The sequence below is a fragment of the Chlamydotis macqueenii genome, chromosome 1 (genome assembly GCF_036417535.1).
Source record: "Chlamydotis macqueenii isolate bChlMac1 chromosome 1, bChlMac1.mat, whole genome shotgun sequence".
NCBI classification, from domain to species: Eukaryota; Metazoa; Chordata; class Aves; order Otidiformes; family Otididae; genus Chlamydotis; species Chlamydotis macqueenii.
This window is the reverse complement of record NC_141556.1, coordinates 73,015,986-73,037,573: the sequence shown is the minus strand read 5'-3', so window position 1 is coordinate 73,037,573 and position 21,588 is coordinate 73,015,986. Positions and strand designations below refer to the sequence as shown.

General features: G+C 38.4%; 1 protein-coding gene across 7 annotated transcripts; it reads left to right on the top strand.

Annotated features, from left to right (window-relative positions):
- Positions 1-234: 234 nt before the first annotated feature.
- On the top strand, positions 235-19,027 carry RECQL (RecQ like helicase). 7 transcript variants are annotated; one of them, XM_086756405.1, is made up of 15 exons: positions 235-307; positions 2,301-2,367; positions 4,349-4,546; positions 6,493-6,672; positions 7,568-7,674; positions 8,637-8,835; positions 9,974-10,140; positions 10,700-10,781; positions 11,841-11,989; positions 12,076-12,193; positions 13,904-14,042; positions 14,886-14,977; positions 17,122-17,341; positions 18,212-18,341; positions 18,545-19,027. In XM_086756405.1, exons 2-15 carry the CDS (start codon positions 2,352-2,354, stop codon positions 18,731-18,733), a joined length of 1,986 nt encoding a protein of 661 aa, XP_086612531.1. In that variant the 5' UTR covers positions 235-307; positions 2,301-2,351; the 3' UTR covers positions 18,734-19,027. The 7 variants fall into 7 exon arrangements, with proteins under 7 accessions (XP_086612531.1, XP_086612522.1, XP_086612513.1 ...); XM_086756396.1 differs by having other exon boundaries at positions 241-399; XM_086756387.1 differs by having other exon boundaries at positions 241-418.
- The last annotated feature ends 2,561 nt before the right edge of the window (positions 19,028-21,588 follow it).

The window sequence follows — 21,588 nt, the reverse complement described above, 5'->3', positions numbered from 1 at the left end:
CTCGGCGCCCGCCTCTCTGCTTTCGTTACGGCAGACGGGCGCCTCGCGGGGCCGCTGCTGATTGGAACAGAGGGGACGCACGTGGGCACCCTCGCCCTCGGCACCTCTTGGCGATTGGCTGAGGGAAGCCGGCAGCGGAAGAGGCGGAGCCGAGCGAGGAGCCGGCTGCCGGCTGCCGGAGGGGAGCAGTGGCGGGGCCGCGCCCGCCTCCGGGCTCTCAGCGGCCTCCGGCTCCGGCTCCGGCTCCGCCCGCCGAGCCGGTGGGGTCCCTGCCTGGCCCTGACAGCCCCGCCCCGGGTGGCTGGAGGTGCGGGGCCGCTTCGGTGAGGCGGGCGCTCGCTGCCTTTCGTCCCGCGCCTCACGTCCGGCCTACCGGTGACGGATGCTGAAACGGCCGGTGTAAATAGATCTCCTTGCTGTCGGTTTGGCTTTTTTTTTTTCTTTTCCTCTCTCTTAATGCGTTTGTTTTTTTTTAATGTGCCTTCCTAGGGTTTCGTGGCTGGATGGGGGATTTTTTTACCCAATTAAACCACCGCTAAGGTGACCCACCATGCTTTTGTAATTATTGTTGGTTTTATTCCCCAATTCTAAGGGTTCTTGGTTTGATAATGCTCTGTGAGCATCACTCACTTCTTAGAGTTGGGACTGAAGAGCTCTAATTCGGAGACTGGATAGAAGGTGGGGTAAGAAAGCTTCCAGCGCTGGGACACTGATTTAAATCTGTGCAAGGTGGACAGTGATGCTGGTTACTGATCTGTGTGGTTTAGGCATGGCCAGTGTGTATCTGCTTAGAGGGCTCCTTTTCCCCGCTGGTGTTCTATTTTGAAAAGGCTGTCATGTGATGAATTCACATGAATTCAGCTGGTTTTACAGTGGGGTTAAACTACTTAACAGACAAGATGCTTCCACTTGTGTTTTGGCCACTGTGGTTTATAAGATATGCATTCATCAGTATTCAGTTTCTTAGGAGCTCTATTTCTGAGGAATCAAAAGGTAATCAGGGGTCTTTTTTTTTTTGGCAGTGGTGGTATAGAGTCATTTATGAGGTATGCTGAGCTACTTCTTTTAGAGACAGGAGCTAAATTAAAGACCTGTGGGGCTGTAGAAGCATATAGGGAAACTTTCATAAGCCATTTTTATTCTCTTCCCACTCCTTGGATAAGAAAATTGCTTATGTTTCCTGAGCTATCAGCCTAGTGATTTTTGTAAGATAGTGTTTGCGGGGGGGGGTGGGGGGGGTAGGAGTAGCATATTGCATTTACAGTGTGTCTGTGCCATTGGTACTGATTTTTCTGGATGTCCCTACTTGCTCTGTACTTTGAGGAGACTAATATTTCCAAATGCTTCTGTGCAAGTGGCAGGTGGTATAAAGACAGAACTGTGTAAATCAGTTTATGTGGGTGACCTGGATGTTGCCAAGTTATCTTGTAAAATAATCAACTTCTTCCTGAAGTATGGGCCTTTAACTTATTCTTAATTATATCCTCTTCTGGTAAAGTCAATGTGTTAGTCACAAATTATTTTTTATACATAATTTCCCCTCATTTATAGGAATGCAGTGAAATATTTGTTATGTTAGGATCAGCTTGTAGTGAGGGTCCACTGAATTTGTTCCCTTTCACCTTCCCTCAGATTTGCTCCCATGTTTGTAGTAAATAGTTCAGAATTCAACAAGAGCGAGAGGCTATCAAGTTTCTTGAGTTTTGTATTATTAGCATATAATATGGGAAAGAGTGTTGTTCAGAAAGTTAGCCAATAAATAGAATTCTAAGTTCATCTTACTTACGATCTAGTCAAAACCAGTCCCCCATCTCTGAACCAAACTATGTTTCTACTTCCTCCTAGAAGATCCTCTAGGTGTTATGATGGCTACTTTTCTAAGGGGCACAATGTAATTTGTTTAGACTTTTCTGTAAAATCGTCTTTGAAGAGATGAAAAAAAAAAAAGGTAGTTCGAAGGTAGGCGAATGACCTGTCTATATTAGACTGTGCCTCTTGTAGAATATTTATGAGTTGGTCAAAATTCACTTGGTTTAATTTAGAAGGCTGGAAAGCTATAGCCTTAGGAATTGGTTGTGGGTTGGTGTCCATCCCTTTTGCAGACGGGAAAAAGTGTGTTGTTGTTTTCTAGGTGGGTGTATATTTGTGTAGGCAGAATGAGCTAGTACTTAACCTGTTTTATTAACATCTCCTCTATTAATGAAGAATCTCTTGCAGTAATTTTGTTTTAGGTTTAGAAGGATTAGTAATGAAATATTTTTTCTTTTTTAAAATTTTTGTTATTTTATTCTTTGTAGCAGTTGCTTGGTTAAATAAGGTCTCCTAAGGATAACGTTCTCTAATCTTCAAAGATGACAGCTGTTGCAGGTAATCCAAAATTAGTATTCAAAATGTTCATTTTGCTATCTTTTAGCTAACAGATTTGATTACCTGATGTTATTGATTGATATTTGTATGAATTTAATGTATGCAGAAAAAAGTTTGTGAGTTCTATGTTATTATACTTCAGATTTGAAGAAGTTCTTTAACTGGATAACTTTTTTTGTTTCTTAGATAAAAACAAAAATAAATGCAGGTTTGTCAAGGAAATTACTTTGGTTTTCAGTATTTTGAACCCGTGCTTCATATTTTAAGATACTTTCAACTGGTTCCTGCTGAGTAACAGTGGGTGTTTAGGAAGACATATGTCCTCATTTTGTGGCACTTTTCATGAGGATGTCTTTTTCTATATCATACTTGCTTTCTTAAGAAAATTATCATATCTGCTATGCTTGGGCCAAAATCTCTTATTTTGTGGGGCAGTGGAGAAGGAAAACATTTCTTTTTATGCTTTTCTGACCTGGCTCTGAAATGATTGATACACACTTGGCATGCTGTGGTATGTGTTAATTATTCTTTTAAACCCTGGAGACTGGATTTTAGAACACAATCTGTAATTCACACAGATGCATAGAATCATAAAATGGTTAGGGTTGGAAGGGACCTTTAAAGGTCATCTAGTCCAACCCCCTGCAAAGGAGCAGGGATATCTCCAACCAGATCAGGTTGCTCAGAGTCCCGTCCAACCTGGCCTTGAATGTTTCCAGGGATGGGGCATCCAGCACCTCTCTGGGCAACCTGTGCCAGTGCTTCACTAGCCTCATTGTAAAATATTTCTTCCTTGCATCTAATCTAAATCTACCTCCTAGTTTAAAGCCATTGCCACTTGCCCAGTCACAACAGGCTCTGCTAAAAAGTTTCTCCCCATCTTTCTTATAAGTCACCTTTAGGTACTGGAAGGCTGCTATCAGGTCTCCCCGGAGCCTTCTGTTCTCCAGGCTGAACAGCCCCAACTCTCTCAGCCTGTCCTCATAGGAGAGGTGCTCCAGCCCTCTGATCGTCTTCATGGCCCTCCTCTGGACTCGCTCCAACGAGTCCATGTCCTTCTTGTGTTGGGGGCCCCGGAGCTGGATGCAGTACTCCAGGTGGGGTCTCATGAGAATGGAATAGAGGGGCAGAATCACCTCCCTCAACCTGCTGGCCACTCTTCTTCTGATGCAGCCCAGGTTGGCATAAGGATGTTGAAAGGCAGGTTCCCCCAAAGATTCACTTGTGTAACGCAAGCTTTTGGGGAGTATTTGCTTCAGATTTTTTTCAGATCTGAAGAATGGCTTTTGTTTGCAAAAGCTTTTGTCCCCTGTGTTCAAACCTTGACATTCAGCAGATCCTCTGGTTCTGCCCAGAAGGGAGTTCTGGGTGCATGAAATACAGCTTTTTGCTAACATCCCTATTTCCATCTTCAGAAGACCTTTACTTGGTGAGATTAATGTTGCTTCTCAAATGTAAATGCTTTCTGTTAAAAGTGTTCTAATATTGTGCTCACCTTGGAATTGGCTGGAGTACTCATTGTCTTCATTGTAACACAGCAGCTTTAGTATCAGGGCAGATGCCATATAGTTTTCAGTGCTTAACGTGCGTCTGCAGAAAAGAAAACAATTTCAAGTGTTTACTGCTTTTGAGAAACTAGATTGTGATCTGTTTTTTTTCTCTGTTAATCAATGCAGGCAATGATAGTGTGGCACATCTCTGATACACCATATTGGAGGTGACAGTTTACACTATACCTGTGTATATGTGACCTACTTATATGAGAAATATGATGTTAAGCCTTGCTGAGTATTTATACATGGCATATACAATATTAGATGCTATCAGTGAGCCTGTCAGGCTGTCTGTTTCTCTAGATGCTTTTGGTTTGTGTTTAATTTTGATTGCTCTCAATCAACAAAGGAAATACAATATCCTTTAAAGCTGGGATTAGCACTTTACTGTAGTCTCTATGCTGTCTTCACCTTGCTTTTCCCTTCAGTGCTGGAGGAAGTACTGGTTTCCATTGAAAATGAGCTGCAGGCAGTGGAGATGCAGATTCAGGAGCTTGTGGATAAACAGCAGGAACTCATTGAAAAGAAAATGAGAGTGAAGAATCTGATAAAGCAGTCCTCAGGAGACCTGGAGGCAGGTGGAAGTAAAGACACCGAAACCTCAGCCGAGGCATGGAACAAAAAAGGTTTGCAGAGTCAAATTCAAATATTCTGACACACAAGTAAACTAATTCAGTAGGGGAAAAATGTGTTCATACAGAGTTTTGTTGGAGTAATGATATTGTCCTGTTTCATTTTGTTCAGCTGGGTGACCTGCCATCGTAATTACACAGGGTAATGTTTGTACTTAATTCCCTGGACATTCCTAAGTACTAATCTGAGTTCTTCTGGACAGAATTATCACAAGAATGGCCTGTTAAAACTACTTTTATTCTTTTCTCGTTGCAAAGTCATGATTTGATTTGCTATTGTAATCCCAGAGTAAATCTGGGTATATTGCAATACATATATTCTCTGTGTGTTTATGTTTTAAAAGTAATTGCTCTGAATCTTTTCAGGATGTGATAATAACAGTCTCAAAGTTACTTCTTGCTGTCTTTGTGTTTCTTGTTGCTTTAGTAGATAGGACATTGGTTGTGTCTGCCATGGGTTATGTAGCCTCACCAGCTTACCAAATTATGCAAATTAGATGAACGCTGATTGCCGAGAATAACAAAGCCTACATTGGTATGGTAGAGTTAGTCCAAGTGGCAAGTGCCTCATGGTGGTGTGAGGGCTGCTCTGCTTTTGAAAGTGCTGCCTTTCAAGTTAAACATTAACTGAAGTCCTGGATGGCTGGTGGGCCTTGACCGTGTTATGGCTATCCAAATTCAATTCAGATCTTTTTATTAGTTTTTTTTTCCCCCCTCCTCTTTTACTTGATTTACAATTTAGAAATGCATTTTTCGTTTCTGCTTGTATCTATTCTATGTATTCTCTTTTTTTTCACTTTTTAAAAGATGAAATTAATTTTGTAGTCTAATCCATGTTTGTCCATATTCGAGATGTTATGCATGCGTAAGAATACTGATACTTTATAATAGCAAGTTGATGCTATTGAACAAATCTATTTGTTTTGAGTGACTTTCTGCCTAATTCTCTCCTTCTGGGCTTTGAACACTAACATCTTTGCAATCAGATGATATCTACATGTTGAAGAAGAGCAGTAGCTAAATTTGATCCCTGTATAAAGCTCACAAGTCAGCGGGGGGCTTTTCTTGGTTTCAGAGAGCCTTGGATCTTGGCTGTGATCTCTGTTAATAGGAAGCGATGTTACCTCAAGTACCAAAGTTAATTCTTTCATTGCATGCAGTGTAGCCTGGAGTTCCCACGGTTTTTCTGCATTTTAATTTTAATAATATGAAAATGGTTAATATGGTTCCTGATGCATCTGAAATTTAAGTTTTTACAGAATTATCTCTTTAAATGATGCAGTCTTTAGCTCTTTACTGAAGAAAAGAAAAAACTAGTATAAGCGTGTTGGAGTGATTATTATGGGGAAGATTAAACTTTCCCTCCCCTCCTTTTTTTTTTTTTTTCCCTCCTCCTTTTTTTTTTTTTTTTTTTTCTTCCTAATAAATGCTTCTGGAATATATCGAAAAATGGTAGCCCTGCCTTCATTATAGTATTTATAATCACTGCATTTGTATGAGAGAAGCATTTGGGCAACTTAGTAGTGAGACTGTTGTAGGGCTCAGCATCTGGTTTTATTTAGTTTCAGGGTGAGCTTTTCTTTCCATTTAATTTTGGACTAATCCTTTAACTTGATCATTAGCACTTTGAAGCTCTTCATCTGCTTGTGGGTTTTTAGCATTAGTTCACATTTGTGTGCAAATAAGAGCCTTTAGTCTGGAGTTGGATTGTGTTTACCTTTCATAGGGTTTTCAAAGGTCCACATTACAAATCAATTTGTAAAGAACAGACTTGGGTTGTGTGTACCTTTTTCTGTGCCATTATTGAATCTTGAAATGCTTTCCCAGATCTAAGATTGTATTTCTTCAGGATGTAGTTATTGTATCTGTAAATTGGCTGTCCTTCTTACGTTTTAACAAACTTGGTTATGAAATGTGTTTGTTTTTTTTTCCCTTAACAGATTTTCCATGGTATGAGAAGATAAAAACTGCACTGCAGAGCAAGTTTAAACTCCAGAAGTTTAGGTCCTTGCAACTTGAAACAGTAAATGCTGCAATGGCAGGAAAGGATATATTTCTTGTCATGCCTACAGGTGGTGGAAAGAGCCTTTGCTATCAGTTACCAGCTGTCTGTTCTGATGGTATGTAAGGGAAGAAAAGGTCATATATAAACAATTGGATATATTTTCTCCCTTTTATGGTTATTTGGAGAATGAACATTATATTGGTGTCTAATATCACAGTATGGGGAAAAAAAAAGAGCAGAGACACAAGAGAAAGATTTACGAGAAATATTTGCTTTTCTCTCTTCATTTTTTTCTGAAGATGCAATAGCAGCATTAAAATGTGCCTTTTAGATGTGATTTAGATTTGAATAATTTATCTAGGTTACTTACAGTACACTATATTATTAAACACTGAAAGAACTTTTAAAAAGTTTGTCACTGTTTTATTTCTTTCTTTCCCTTTTAATTCAATATACAGACTGTAAATTATTGAAGTACGGATATCTGTTATTTGTCTGTTTCACTCTAAAGTTTTAGCTTCAGATTATTTGGGAGAGACTTTGCATATTATTTTTTAAAAATAAGTATCCATTTTTAGCTTTTAAGCTTTTTTTTTTAAAAAAAAACAAAACATCAAATTGCATGGAAGTTTACTTATTAACAAAGACCAAATTTACCAATAACTAGCAATGCTTAATTTTGTGGTAAATTATAGCACCTCAACACACATGTGAATGCAACTTTCTTTGTTTTGTATATTAGTTCTTATACTCCGTTTCTGGCAGCTCAGTTGTTTGTGATCTAGATTCAAAAAGAAGGTGCGTGTCACGGGCACTTGATAAGAAGTATCCTTAAGTGACCCAGCACTCACTTGTCAGTTATCTAGAAGGGGAATCTTTTACTGTGTGTGAAGCTTAAGCTCATGTTTGGCAGTTCCTTCAGAACAAGGCTGATGCATTTGTAAGAAGCATTAGAGGAGGTATTTGTGACATCTGAACTGTTCAATTTGCACAATGATTGATTGTTACAGGTTTCACACTCGTGATATGTCCTTTGATATCACTTATGGAAGATCAGCTCATGGTTTTGGAACAGCTTGGTATTTCTGCAACTTTATTAAATGCCTCAAGCAGTAAGGTATGTGTAAATGCCAAGTCTTCGTGGTGTTTGTGGTGTGTGCGCCACTGTCTTGCCTCTGTGTATGGTATTTCTGAATACTGAATGAATCGCAGTTTTATCAGCTAATGCCATTCCGTCAACAGTATCTTGCCAAGCTACCTGCTGTGATATGGCTAATTTGAATAAGTATCTTGCGTTCTTGTTTTAATGACAGGAACACACGTAAACTAACACCTTTCATGGAAAAACAATTTCATGGGGCTATTTAGAGGATGTGAAGTACCTTTGGCTAATGTATGTTGTAGATTTTTACTCAGTTTCTAGACTTAAAAGAAGATTGGAGTATGTGATTTTTGTCCACTAGTGACATGTTGAGCAGTGCAGGCTTTTACATATAATTATTTATCTTACTTTAGGGTGGTAAACTCTTTGATACAGAGGCCAAGAAGCAACTTTTTTCCTGTTACTAGTCAAGTGCTTTTTACAGTGAAATATATTTTCCTGACTACCAGGAGGCCATGGTCATTAACTTGCACGTGACACTGGATTTGATAGGTTAGCGGCTTGATGCCGTGTGCCAAACCTGGAGTCCGCTTTGAGGCAGAACACTTTGAAAACTTAGTAATAAAGATTACAGTTGTGTGTAAGAAATTATTTTACACTTGTAGTACCACAGGAAAGTTTGATACATAATAGTTTGTTGGAAAAATACTGATCCCACATGATGAAGTGAAGACAAATACTCAATATTTTGCTTTTTCAAAATTCTGTGGCAGATTTTACAAGTATTAATATTTTATATATAATGATCTTCTGCAAAGACTACTTATGGTAGTGGTAAATACTATGTAGCAGTTTATCAGTCTCTGTTAATTACCCCTTATGAGTTGTTAATAACCTCTTAAGGATCTTAGCACTAAGCAACTTCAGTATGTTGTCCTAGTTTGTTAGCCCCTGATTTCTTCTTTTGTTTTGAACAGGAACATGTGAAGTGGGTTCATACCGAAATGCTAAACAGAAATTCGCAGCTGAAGCTCATTTATGTGACCCCGGAGAAGATTGCAAAAAGCAAAATGTTCATGTCAAAGCTAGAGAAAGCTTATCAAGCAGGGTGTCTTGCTCGCATTGCTGTAGATGAGGTCCATTGCTGTAGTCAATGGGGCCATGACTTCAGGCCTGGTATGCTCATTAGAAATCCAGTTTTCAGTGTTATTTGGGCATCAATAAATAATGAGTTAGGTCTGAAATAAAGCCAGGTGCTTTCTTCATGCGTTAAGTAAATACTTAGTTTATGGCAAGTACTTGTGTTAGCTCAAGGACTTCAAATTTAATTCACAAATTACTATATCCTTGTTCAGGAGCAAAGTTCATGCAAATGGCAGGGATTTCAATGTAGATTTTGCTGTCAGCATTCTGAAAAACTCCTAATTCAGTTTACTTTAATTGGAGCTTAATAAAATGAAAATTTTGGTTGCTATCTTTAATATGGACAGTACAGTCATCTTCAATCTGCCACTACATGAAAAAGTATCATTCTGTACACAGCTGAGTGACAGAGATAGAGCATTTTTTAGATTAATGAGATACATTTTAATCACTTCTAAAGCAAGTTTAAACAAATGCCCTAGACTTGCAGGGAAAGAAAGTGTGCTTGGGTTTGTTTCCTATCTTGTCAGTTGTAGAAGACAAAGACTCCTACTTACTAGTTACTGTTTCTTTGCCTTTTGAAAGAAAATTTCATTTGAAGCAATAGTAACTGTAAAAATCAACATTTGCAGTTTTGTTAAAAAGTGGTGTCTGAGCAAAGAGCCTTGCTGCTTAAAGAGGCAACATGGAATTTGGGTATGTATTTCTGGCTGCATTTCTGTCCTAAGGCAGCAAGAGATTGTCAGTGCTGAGTCTTTAAAATGTTTTCCTGAGTATAGCCTGGTCTGTGTATCTAAATTCCATATTGCTTATTAGCAAAGCTACGTATACGGAAAAGCTATTTGTAAAAATAGACCTGCATAATAACCTGAATGTTGATTAATGCAATGCCACTTACATTTTTATGACTTTTTAAGGACTTCTATTCCAGTATGTTCTGCTTTCTGAATTTTGGCTGCTTTTATAAACTTAGAAGAGAAAGCATGTATTTTGAGAAGTGAAACGTTTTTATTCCTTCATTTGGATGTATAAATTATGTGGTAAATTGATCAGTAATAACATTTATTGCAGTATTACCCTATTTGAATGCTGCTTATATTAATATCTTTTCAAACTTTGTTTCTGTGGTATGAGAAATCTTTTTCTTTCTCCTTTTTTCCTTCTTGCTTAGACTACAAATCTCTTGGTATCTTGAAAAGACAGTTTCCCAATGCTCCCTTGATTGGATTGACAGCAACTGCTACAAATCATGTTTTAAAGGATGCTCAGAAAATTTTGCATGTTCAGAAGTGCATTACCTTTACTGCGTCTTTCAACCGACCCAATCTTTACTATGAGGTATGTCTTATGACCTGTTTGTTGGACTGCATCGCAGTCATGTTATGTTCTGTAAGTTACTGTTGATGGATTTTAGAATAGATTTTCAGTTATACATTTTAATAATAACTAGCTTTTCAACTGAACGATGGTGTGCTTTCATGACTTCATCTTGCTGAACTTGCTGTCATCTGCAGAGGAGCTGAGGCTGCCCTGTCTTTGTAAGCAAGCCTTAGTAGTTAAGACTGTGTTCAGGGGAGAAGTAGGTAGCAGGCTCACACTGCTTCTGAGTTGTTGGAATATATGTCATATGATTGCAAAAAGTTGTGAATTACTATGTTGTACTGTATTTTCAGTTTGACCACAGCTGTTTTTATTATTCTTTGTGGAAATACTCGTGGACTTATTTTTCCATGGATTTTTGATATGTAATCTGACTGTACAAAGAGAATCTAGTAATTTTGGTTAAATGGCAGAATGCTGCATTTATTATACTGGAAGAAGTAGAATAATAGGTTTGTTTGATAAATTGCTTGCCCACTTGAAGAACTCTCTGGCATGTGTTTATTATATTTTTGAGGTTCGACATAAGCCTTCAAATAATGAAGATTTCATTGAGGACATAGTTAAGATGATTAATGGAAGATACAAAGGCCTCTCAGGTAAAAAGTGTGTTTAAAAAAAAAAAGTTTATAATCTTATGCACGACAGAGTTGTTTTCAAGTGCTCCTGAAAAAATTGAGAGAAATTCTACTTTCACCATATATTAAAAATCCAGCATTAAAAGAAATTAAATTTAATAAGATCCATACCTTGGATAATTACTTGTTTCAGTCATTACTGTTTAAATGTCTTTACAGCTTGCGTATATCTTCTGAAGTATTGAAATACAATGTTGATGTGTATCAAAAAATGCTTGCGTAGATAATAATAGCAATTTTTAAGATTATAAAAAAAAGGCTCAAAAAAGGTTATCTCTCTATTCTTAAATCGTGTATATGCCACTTAGTATCTATATATCAGGATACTTACTGTCTTTAACACTACTTTTTCATATTTGATCATAAGATTCATTTATTATTCAGTGCCCAGAATGGGTGTCCGATGGGGTGAATTGTGTTTTTGTGATGTATGCAGAACTGTAAAATTTGGACTTCGTGTAATCAATAAATTATGTGGTGCAAATAAAGAGGAAAGGCATATTACAAAGGCAATAGAACTCAATTTTCCAGAGCAGCAATCTGCTCCCGTCTCTGCTGTGGAACTCTGTGGCTTTGGTGAGCAGCTCTCTGAGTACAGACTCTGCTAAGATGATCAGAAATTGCGTAGGTTGTGTGTAATCCTTGACTTAGCCTAGACTGACTAATGACAAAAAGCAGATTTATTTGAAACCTCAGGTGATATGTCATAGATATGATGAAATACAGCACCCCTTTATGGAAGCATTCATAAGCATTGTCCTTCTTGAACATTAATAGAATACTTCCATGATTATATTGATTGGCACCCATATTTTCTCTTTAGCCTACAAGTCAAAACTGATAATTGAAATTCCATTCGTGGCTGCTAATACTGCACACCGAATAGGCACAAAGATCACTTACTGTTTCTTATTTGTTTGTTTTTTAAGTTAGTAAAACTTTGGAAGTTGTTTTAAAGTATTGGGGATTGTTTGGTTTTTCTAAAGCCATTACAATAAGGCATCTTTCACTTTTGTGCAGGAATCGTTTACTGTTTTTCTCAGAAAGATTCTGAGCAAGTGACTATGAGTTTGCAGAAACTGGGAATCAAGGCAGGGACTTACCATGCAAACATGGATGCTAAACATAAGACCAAAGTTCATAAAGGGTGGGCAGCAAATCAAATCCAGGTAAAGCAGATACTTTTCACAGACTTGTGCCTCATTTAAACAAATTTTTGTTTTGGTACCTTGATGGTTTCTTAATCTTATTTCAGGTTGTAGTGGCGACTGTTGCTTTTGGCATGGGAATTGATAAACCTGATGTGAGGTTTGTAATTCATCATTCTATGAGCAAATCCATGGAGAACTACTATCAAGAGAGTGGACGTGCAGGTATTGTAGGAAATGGCTTTTGCAAAGCAGCCATTTACATCTGTTAAACCAATAAAATTGTACTTTGATTTCAGCCATTTCTGCAAAGTGTCTTGTCTTTGAGACCGATTCTGAAGCGTGTAATGCCACTATGTCTCTGTAAAGAGGCTTTAAAGCAAATACAAACCACATTCATGGTCTCAGGCCTCTGTACTGCAGTGTAGTGAAGAATAACTAGGTACCTAGCTCTTTACTCAGCTTTTTTTTAATTACTTGATTTTTGTGACATCTGTGGCTTACCAAAATAATTTCAGAACATGACATTGACTGATCAGATGTATGTTACAGAAAGGATTTTTTTTTTTTTTTTTTTTTTTTTTTTTTTTTTTTTTTTTTTTCCTTCCTTTGCATAGCAACTGGGATGTGTGATTTGGTCAGACTGCCGCTAGGTGATGTCTAATCACTGTATGAATTTCAGTGGCCACGGAAATACAAGTAGGATAGGGAGTCTGCAGCAGGGAATTTTAAGGATTGATCAGCATATAGCAGAACTAAATAGTTGTTATGTCTAAAAAAAAAAGGTTTTGTGGTGTTTTGGTTTGTGGGTGGGTTTTTTGGTTTCTTTTTTTTTTTTATCTTGTGCATTACTACTTTTTCAAAGACAGATTTGAATCTATGTGGAGGAAAGCTTTTTAAGGACCCTTAGGGGCAATTGATTGAGATTTTAGCTGTGCTTGTATGATAAAAACTGGCCTTAATGCTGGCATAAGAAATACAGCAGTCATTGAAGTTTGTGGGAGTTTGCATCTGGTTACACTAGAACCTGGTTACTTCTAGATAGTATACGGGAGGTAACAGGAAGTATAAATATTGAAATGGTCAGACAAAGGCTGTATAGGTGTGGAAGTAGTTGTTTCACAGTATTTATCAACTTGGCATGATTAAAACAAGCTTTTGTGTTTCTTTTTCGTAACTTGATTTAAATGAGATTCTTGATTAGTTAAGCACCTGCTACTCATTTGCCAGAACATACTACTTAGCTTATGAAACTTTCCTTTTTCTCCTTGACTGCCCATTCTAGCAAAGTAATTCCTTTCTGTTACATGTTAAACTTCTTAAAAGTTCAGGTGTTTTAGGCCTTTTCTGCTCTCTGGATCTTGTGAACAGCAGGAGGGCGCACCCATCAGCACATCGTTGGGAGGGCTGGGCAACGGGAAGGAAGAGATGATCTAAGCTCAGCTATAGAAGGCACAGTTGGTTTTAAATGGAATATTTTGTAAAGTCATACCTAATCCTCTCTTTATTACCATTAATACCTAATAAGGCATTTGAAACTCACAGTGTCTTTAAATCAAATGAGAATTAGGCTTCAAGATGTATTTGGCTAGGATTTTCGAAGGGGTGTTAGGGTGAGAAGGTAGTAATTTCACTTACTTTCTGTATGACACTAGTATTTTGGTTTAAGTTGTTAAAGAGTAAAAATTTTCAGTGTGTACTATTTTCAGTTTGCTTGATTCTGTAGTTGTAGAAGATTTTCTAAATCTATTTTATTTCTCGTCTGTATCATGCTATGTTTTGTTGGCTAGTATTTTATGCTTGCTATTCTGTTACAGTCCTGCGCTGTCTACATAGGGGCTGCAGAAGCCCATGCAGATAAGAGTGGAATTTGCACCAGAAAATACTTAAAGTAAACCTCTTCTAAACTTTTTTGTTTGTTTTAATGCATTGCAGGTAGAGATGACCAAAAAGCTGACTGCATTTTGTATTATGGTTTTGGAGATATATTCAGAATCAGCTCAATGGTAGTGATGGAAAATGTAGGGCAAGAGAAGCTGTATGATATGGTGTCTTACTGCCAGAATATGAACAAGTAAGTTACTGGGGTGGCTTAGTTGCTTAGTTTTTAAATAGGCTAATTTTGTTGGATTTTTTTTTTTTTTTTTAAGAGGGCATTTGGAGGAAAAAAAAAAAGCACCAAACCACTCACAAAACCAACAACAAAACAAAAAAAAACCCCACCACACTATAGAAACACTACTGTTGTAACAGAGTCTTGAGGCTGGAGTTTGTGACATGGCTGCCTAATATGTGTACTCTTGCACATAGCTGGGTGTTGGTGTGTTTCTTGCCAGCTTCAGGATAAAGTTCTGGAAACAGTTATGTTGAGGTGAAATATCTGTCAACAAACACAGTTTGGATCTCACATCCCATTCAAAGTGAAAACTGGAATGCTTTGGTTTTTACTCTAAGGTACCAGTGTTTCACGCTGTACAGGAATCTGCATGTGTTTAATGCTTCGTCTGCTGCACTGAGCTACACGGAATGCTTTGTGGAAAACATTTGTATCTATATTCCGGACAACTTGTGCATTCAGTATAGCCTTTGTTGGCATCAGTCTAAGAATTAGTTCATATTCTTATGATTTTTCATTCTATTGAAATAACAGATTTTACTTACTTTTCTGCTTTAACCAAACTGTTCCTACAGTGGTGTTTACTATTACTGAAAGCTGCTGGTTACTCCTGTTAGCATAACTGACAGGGAATACTGTGGTGCAGTATTTGTTTTCTGATTTTTCCTGAGATAATTCTTCATGCTTGTTTTGAGATATGAGCTGACACAAGGGACCTTCTTTTTGTCATTTTCATGATTTATGACACAGATGTATACACTTAGGTTTTGTAGTCTTTCTCTTTGCTCTCTGTTCTTTCAGGTGTCGCCGAGTCCTCATAGCCCAACATTTTGATGAAGTATGGGATTCTGCAAACTGCAACAGAATGTGTGATAACTGCTGTAGAGAGAACTGTAAGTAAATTGTTTTTATAACCAAGGACAGAGAACACTGAGAAAGCTGGCTTAAAAAAAATTACCTAGTTTAGACAAACTGAGAGTAATTTATGTAAAGTACACTTTTAACACTGTATTTCCAAGACACAAATTTTGTTATGAACATCAGTTTTTGGTGGCTTAGTGTGGCCAAATTTAGAGTGTTTAGCAGGACACTTCCTGATTTGTCTTTTTGCCTGAGGCTAAACACTTTGGTATCTTTCAGGCTGAGTAGTTCATCTGTTCCCAAAAGTGAGGCTGGGGCAAGGGGCTGGAGATTAGCTTACCTGTTTAAAGAATCTGGTATGTGTTGGGTTTTGTTTGAGGATTTTTTTTGGGTGTGAAAGCTTTATTTTGGGAAGGAGCCTCTTGTTCTCTGCACACCAAACTGTTCACACTTAGGATCTGAGAAGGCATGGTTTGCACATGTCCTCTTACAACTTGCCTGGTAAAATCTCTGAGGGAGGAGTTCAGTGCTGCATGCTCATGAGACCTACATGTGTCAGGACTGTGTGACAGTTGTGCAGAACAATGGAGCACACTAATTCAGGATATTGCTGTGTTTTAGCCCTAACAGCACAATGTCGGTCTAGTGCATGCTCTTCCTTTGGAAGAAAGTTGGGATCGTAAGAGGGAAGGCATATGGGCCAGGCGTAGAGGGAACTTGGGAGATGGGCTGAACCAAGACCTGCTGCATGGTAAAAGGAGGGTTTCAATAGAATGCGGTTCTGGGACGTAAGTTCTTTTGCTGCTTTGCCCCCAAACATTCTGGGCAGTGTTGGGGAGCTAGCTTAAACTACGCTTTCATGTGTGATCATTGGCTGCTTTAACTGTCACTTTTGGTACTCATCCAGAAAGCCGTAAGGCTCTGAGGATGCACAAAGTATCTGTTGCTGCACGTAGCAACTGAGAGCTGTGGTTTAGACATAGGAAATCCCATATAAAGCTAGAAAGGTCTGAAAAGAGTGCTGTGAAAAGTTGGTCTTGGGCATCTCTAACTGGACACACAAAACGACCTTAAATTTCTTTGAGGACCAGGTGAATTGTAATATGTGGAAAATACCATCTCCTCATGCCTCGTATCTGTTGCAAAACATTTGGATAATGTAATGATCAGCACTTGAAAAACGTAGGAACAACTCTGTATTCAAAACTGTTCTCATAATTAGACTTTATTTCCCTGCACACTTTTTAGGGGGTAAAGTAGACAAAGATATTTAACTTTTTTTTTTCTTTATACAGTTAGTTATATCTATACAATAAAACCATTTTGCAAAATCATGCAAGTAACAATGTCTTGTTATCTTCTAATTGGAAATGGGGCTTAGTTGAAATTTATACTGGGATCAGAGGCTGAGAAGAGTATGGAGCTGGCTTGTACCCAACACTTACAGGAGCCATGTGATGAAGTGTAGTTGAAATATATCCTGTTTACTGCTGGTTTACCCGCAGGGCTTTTTGATATATAAGCAAGGTCTGAGGAAACCTAGCAGTAGTACCAGTTTTTCAGTACTTAGTTCTTAGCATTGCAGGAGGCAGTTGGGGTAACTCTGTGCCATGATCTGATCATGCAGTAGAAGCATGATCATTATGTACTGCATGGATGTGTTAGTGCTCAGAATAATTATTCATGATGAAGCTGATTGTATAAAGAAATTAATACTTTTTTTTCCTGTCTCATTTTGTCCATAAATGTCTTGAGATGAGAAATTTCTCACTTATTTTCTTAAATTCCTCTTTTCTTTCTAATCTTTCCGTAATAAATATTGTGGATGAGGAAAAGGAGTAACAGAGTAGCTACGTTACAAATTTTATGCTTTGTAAATGCTTCTTTAAAATAATTGGTGTGGTTTGTAACATTAAATAAATGTAAAAATGTTTGCAAGATTGGAGTTTTAATAATGAAGTAGAAAGACAAATGTAAGTTTGAGTACAAATATATCCTAATTTAACAGAGGGAAAGTTACAGCTTTATTCGTTAAGTTACACTTTAAGAACAAACAAAAAGTGTTACTATTGTACAGCACATACAGTGCATATATGTGTATACACCTAATGTGTACAGGGCTACTATCTAAATGTAAATAACTTGCTATTTAATGTGACTTCACTTTTATTTGTAGCATGTGAGAAAATGGATATAACAGGGTACTGCAGGGATCTAATCAAGATACTTGAGCAAGCAGAAAACATGAGTGAGAAACTCACTCCTCTGAAATTAATTGATGCATGGTCGGGGAAAGGTGTGTCAAAATTCAGAGTGGCTGAAGTTACTCCACCAAAGCACCCTCGAGAGGAACTGGAGAGAATTATTGCCCATTTACTGCTGCAGCAGTATCTTAGGTATGTAATATGACGGCTGCTTTTTTTTTTTTAACATCTAGTAGTCATTTTTCTTTACTCTCATGTTACTTCTGTATAGTATTAATGGATATGTTCTGTAGTCTCATTTTTAGCCTTTATTTCAGAAGCATTTAATGTATTTAAAAAACACTTCAAAGGATTACTATATTTCTACTTCAAAATGTTAAAACAGAAGTTGGAGGAACATGTGGAATGCTGCATCTCTTGCAATTTTAAAAAGCTAGGGTCTTCTGTGTTCAGGTTGAACCTTTTAAATCTGCAGCAGGCTTCATTTTGGAGAAATGTGCTGTTTATACAAAGTCCATTTACATTCCACAGTTAACGAAGCAAATGGGGTTGCCCAGATAAGTCTAAGTCAGGAAAATGGTACTTAGAAATTTTAAGAAAGCATAGTGAAAATAACAACAGTGCTTCTCTTGTAACCCGTTTGTGTGGTATGTGTTTTGTCTTTTCATATAGTTTTATACGTTCCAAAAATACGTACAAATCAAATATTTTAATCCTTTTATTTTTGTCTTAATTTTTTGGCATCTGTTTGTACAGCCGACTTTTTATACTCTTAAGAGGGTGAGCAGATGACTTATTACATATTTTTTTTCCCTCCTTTTACTCCATGTATTGCAACAGATTGACATGTGTGTCTGTGTAAAGTTGCACAAGCTGAGCTATGTTCAGTGTTGCCCAGACTCACTGTAAATCAAGTAGCTATGTGCCTGAATAGACAAAGCAGAATCAAGCTGCTATTTGGAACATCCATCAGAAGGGTTCATGTGTCCCATTTTTCCGCTGCGTAGTCTAGCCTGTCTTTGTCTCCAACCTTCTCTTACAACACTGATTTAATTTATGCAGGGAAGACTTCAGCTTCACGGCATTTGCTACAATATCCTACCTGAAGACAGGACCAAAAGCAGGTCTGCTGAAAAATGAGGCGCACATCATCACTATACAAGGGATAACAACCAAGAAATGTGTTTACAAGGTATTTATATCTGTACTGACTTCCTATATAGATATTTTTTCCTTTATAGTTTATTTTAATAATTTGGTATCTGCTCAGTATATTTTTCAAAGTAATGCAATCAAAAGGATTTAAAATAGACCTCGTTATCTCCTCTCTTGTGTTGGATCAGTCAAAAAGAAGAACAGTGTTAGAATTTTAATAGAATTGTTTATGACTTGCAGGACAAGCCATCTCAGTCTTCGAATTCAAAAGGAAGCAGAGAAGATGCTCAAACTATTTCAAAGACTGTCCAAGATTCAGTGGTGAAGAAGTCACAGGAACATAAACGGCCTAACTGTGGTTCCAACTTAAAAGCAAAGAAGATAAAGCTTCAGGCAGGTGGAGATGACCAACCAGTAGTTCTTGACTGAGTTTCACAGACTACATTTAGGATCGAATCATGTTTGCTTCTCCATGGACAATGCAGTGTGTATGTTCAGTTTGTGTTTAGTAATGGTATTTTTTTTTGCATTTTTTAATAAAAAAAAAAAAAACAGGGAACTGAGTATCTTTAAAGCCCTCAAATCTAGAAAAAGTCTAGTAGTCAAGGGAAAAAGGCTGTGTATCAAAATGACTGGTGTGTATCTTAAGATACAGCAATGACAAAAAAAAAAAAAAGTAAGTAATTACTGTGTTGCCTTTTTAACTCTTTTGGAAGTGCAATGTGTAGTAACACTATTGCAGAATCACGCAGGCTGGAAGGGACTTCCAGAGACCTTCTAGTCCAGCCTCCTGCTCAAAGCAGGTCCAGTTGGAACAGGGTCCTCAGCACGTGTCCACTTACTTTAGTTTTGACTGTCCCCAAGGATGGAGATTCCGCAATCCCTCTCAGCAGCTGTTCCAGTGTTTGACCCCCTTCATGACCAAAAAAAAGGACATGTCTTAGAGCTAATTGTTATTTCCTGTGTTGCAACTTGTCTGTTGTGTCTCATCCTACCACTGTGCTCTTCTGAGTCTGGCCCCATTGCAGCTGTGCTCTTCCATGAGGTAGTTGAAGACAACAGCAAGATCACACCATTCACTCCCTCTCCTCTCTAACATTCTTCTTTAATCTGGAAGAAATCCAGGTCTGTTTCTCCTCTCCAAGCCCCTGCTTCACCTCGGCAGCTTGGTAGCCCTCTGCTCGACTCAATCTAGTGTACTTTTACTGGGAAGTGCAGAACTTAACCCAGCACTCTACCTGTAATGTCACAAGTGCTGAATACCCAGAAAGCCGCTTTCCCCTAAATTGCTGATTATGTTCTCGGTAATGTAGTCTGCTATGCAGTTGGCTGCTGCAGGGGCACACTGCTGATCCATGGTCAGCTTGTTACCTACCAGGAAGCATTTTTCTGCCTCCCATTTCATCAGGGAGAATAATTAACTGTAGGTGAAGCAGAAATAGATACCTGTTGACTTCCTTTGAACATCAGTGTTTCCAGAAACAACTAACTGTGCTGCCAAAGTGGTAAAGACCTAACAGCTACTGCTGACTTCAGCCATTGCTTAGGCACAGTTGAGGTTGAATGCTAGATTTATTTTTTTTTAAGCTCTTAGCAGCCAATGATCAGTAAAGGAAGTTCAAACTCATTATAAACATAATTTATGATATGTTTCATTTGGGATGCCCTCAACACAGACATTTAGATGTATACCAACTTAAATATAAACCAGACATGATTAAGAAAATGCTCTTCATCTTTATTTTTCTGGTAGAATCTTGTCAGTGACTAAATCTTAATCTTTCACCCATCATTTAACTGAAACCTTTGCCAAAAGTAGAATTAATTTAATTAAATATTCTCTAAAAGAAATAGTTATTTTCTAGAAGTCCCAACTTTCCAATTAGTGGAGTACAACGAAGTGTTCCCACATTAAACCTAAATAAACAGCAACACCCAAGTAGCAATTGTAAAGCAAAACCAAAAGCCAGTATGAAGCTACCTGCGTCTATGGATGGCGCTGTGGAATACAGAGAGGAGATTAAAGAGTAGCTTAAATTATTGGGCTTTATCACCTATGCACTTAATTATGCCTAGCAACTGAAAATGAAGGCATTTGATTGAAACAAGCCTGTACGTACACATCACTGTCACTACAATGCATCTTGCATAACTAAGCATACAGCCAGGGAGCTTGTTACAATTGAAAGCAAACACCTTCAGTCCTGAGTTGCAACTTAATAGTAGATGTTTTGTCACTAGTTATCACAAGTCAAATTGGAGTTTAGTACCTGCAAAAATTCCTTCCTGGAATCATAAGGAGAGAGCAGAAAGCAGCCAAGACATGGGCCCCATTAACATTTTCATTAAGTGACTGTAACATCTGTAAGAATCTCATCAGGATATGAGGCTCACAAAACAGCATCCCGTACCATCTACCATGTAAGCAGGATACAGCAGCCTGCTCCACAGGCTCTTGACAGGGAAGAGGGCTGCAGGCGACATCCACCAGTGCCATTGTGTTAGCCCCTCCCTGGAGTGCACTGCAGCCTGATCCTGCTGGGGATCAGACAGGAGGCACCAGTGCAGCTCTACCACACTACCTGAACAGCTGAAGTGCAAGCAGTAAAAAAGCTGCTCTCAACTGACATCTCATCCTGGCTTTTGTTCAAAATTCTTGTATTCTGTACTTAGCTGAGTAGAAAATACATTTTTTGCAGAGATAAACTTATGGAAAAAAAAAGGGGGGGAGGGAGAGGAGATAAAGCATCCATCTTGCCGTGTATTTGCAGACCACATTCCAGGTAGAGACAGCTGGTGCGCTCGTGCCCTAAAGATGTCCCCTGTTAATCTGAGCCATCTCGACAGAGGTGGTACCAATAGCTGGAACAGCAGTCTTGATACCTGTGGTAAGTACTTGCAGGTCAGAGCAGCAGAGGGGTGCAGTGGGATGGTAACAACACTGCGTGACTGCCTTCCGAATGTTCCCCAGGCAAGTGGTTTCAGGAAGCAGGGGCTTTCCCACCCTAGCCAATACTCACACCGCCCAAGTCCGGAGGTGGCTTTAGGCTCACAAGATTACTGGTTGAGACGAGGAACATGCACGGCCGTAAGCCATGGGGGAAACTGGGCTCTGCTAACCATGGCAAGTGAATTATGCATGGTTTGGGGAAGAAGGGAGCTATGAGGCAGGCATGGGCTTTAAGATGTTTTATTTACTTTTAAAAAGTGAAGGCTATCTCACATTCAAGTGAATGCAGCACAGGGAAGCCCACTTTTTAAGACTGTTACCGCCCTGTTCTCAT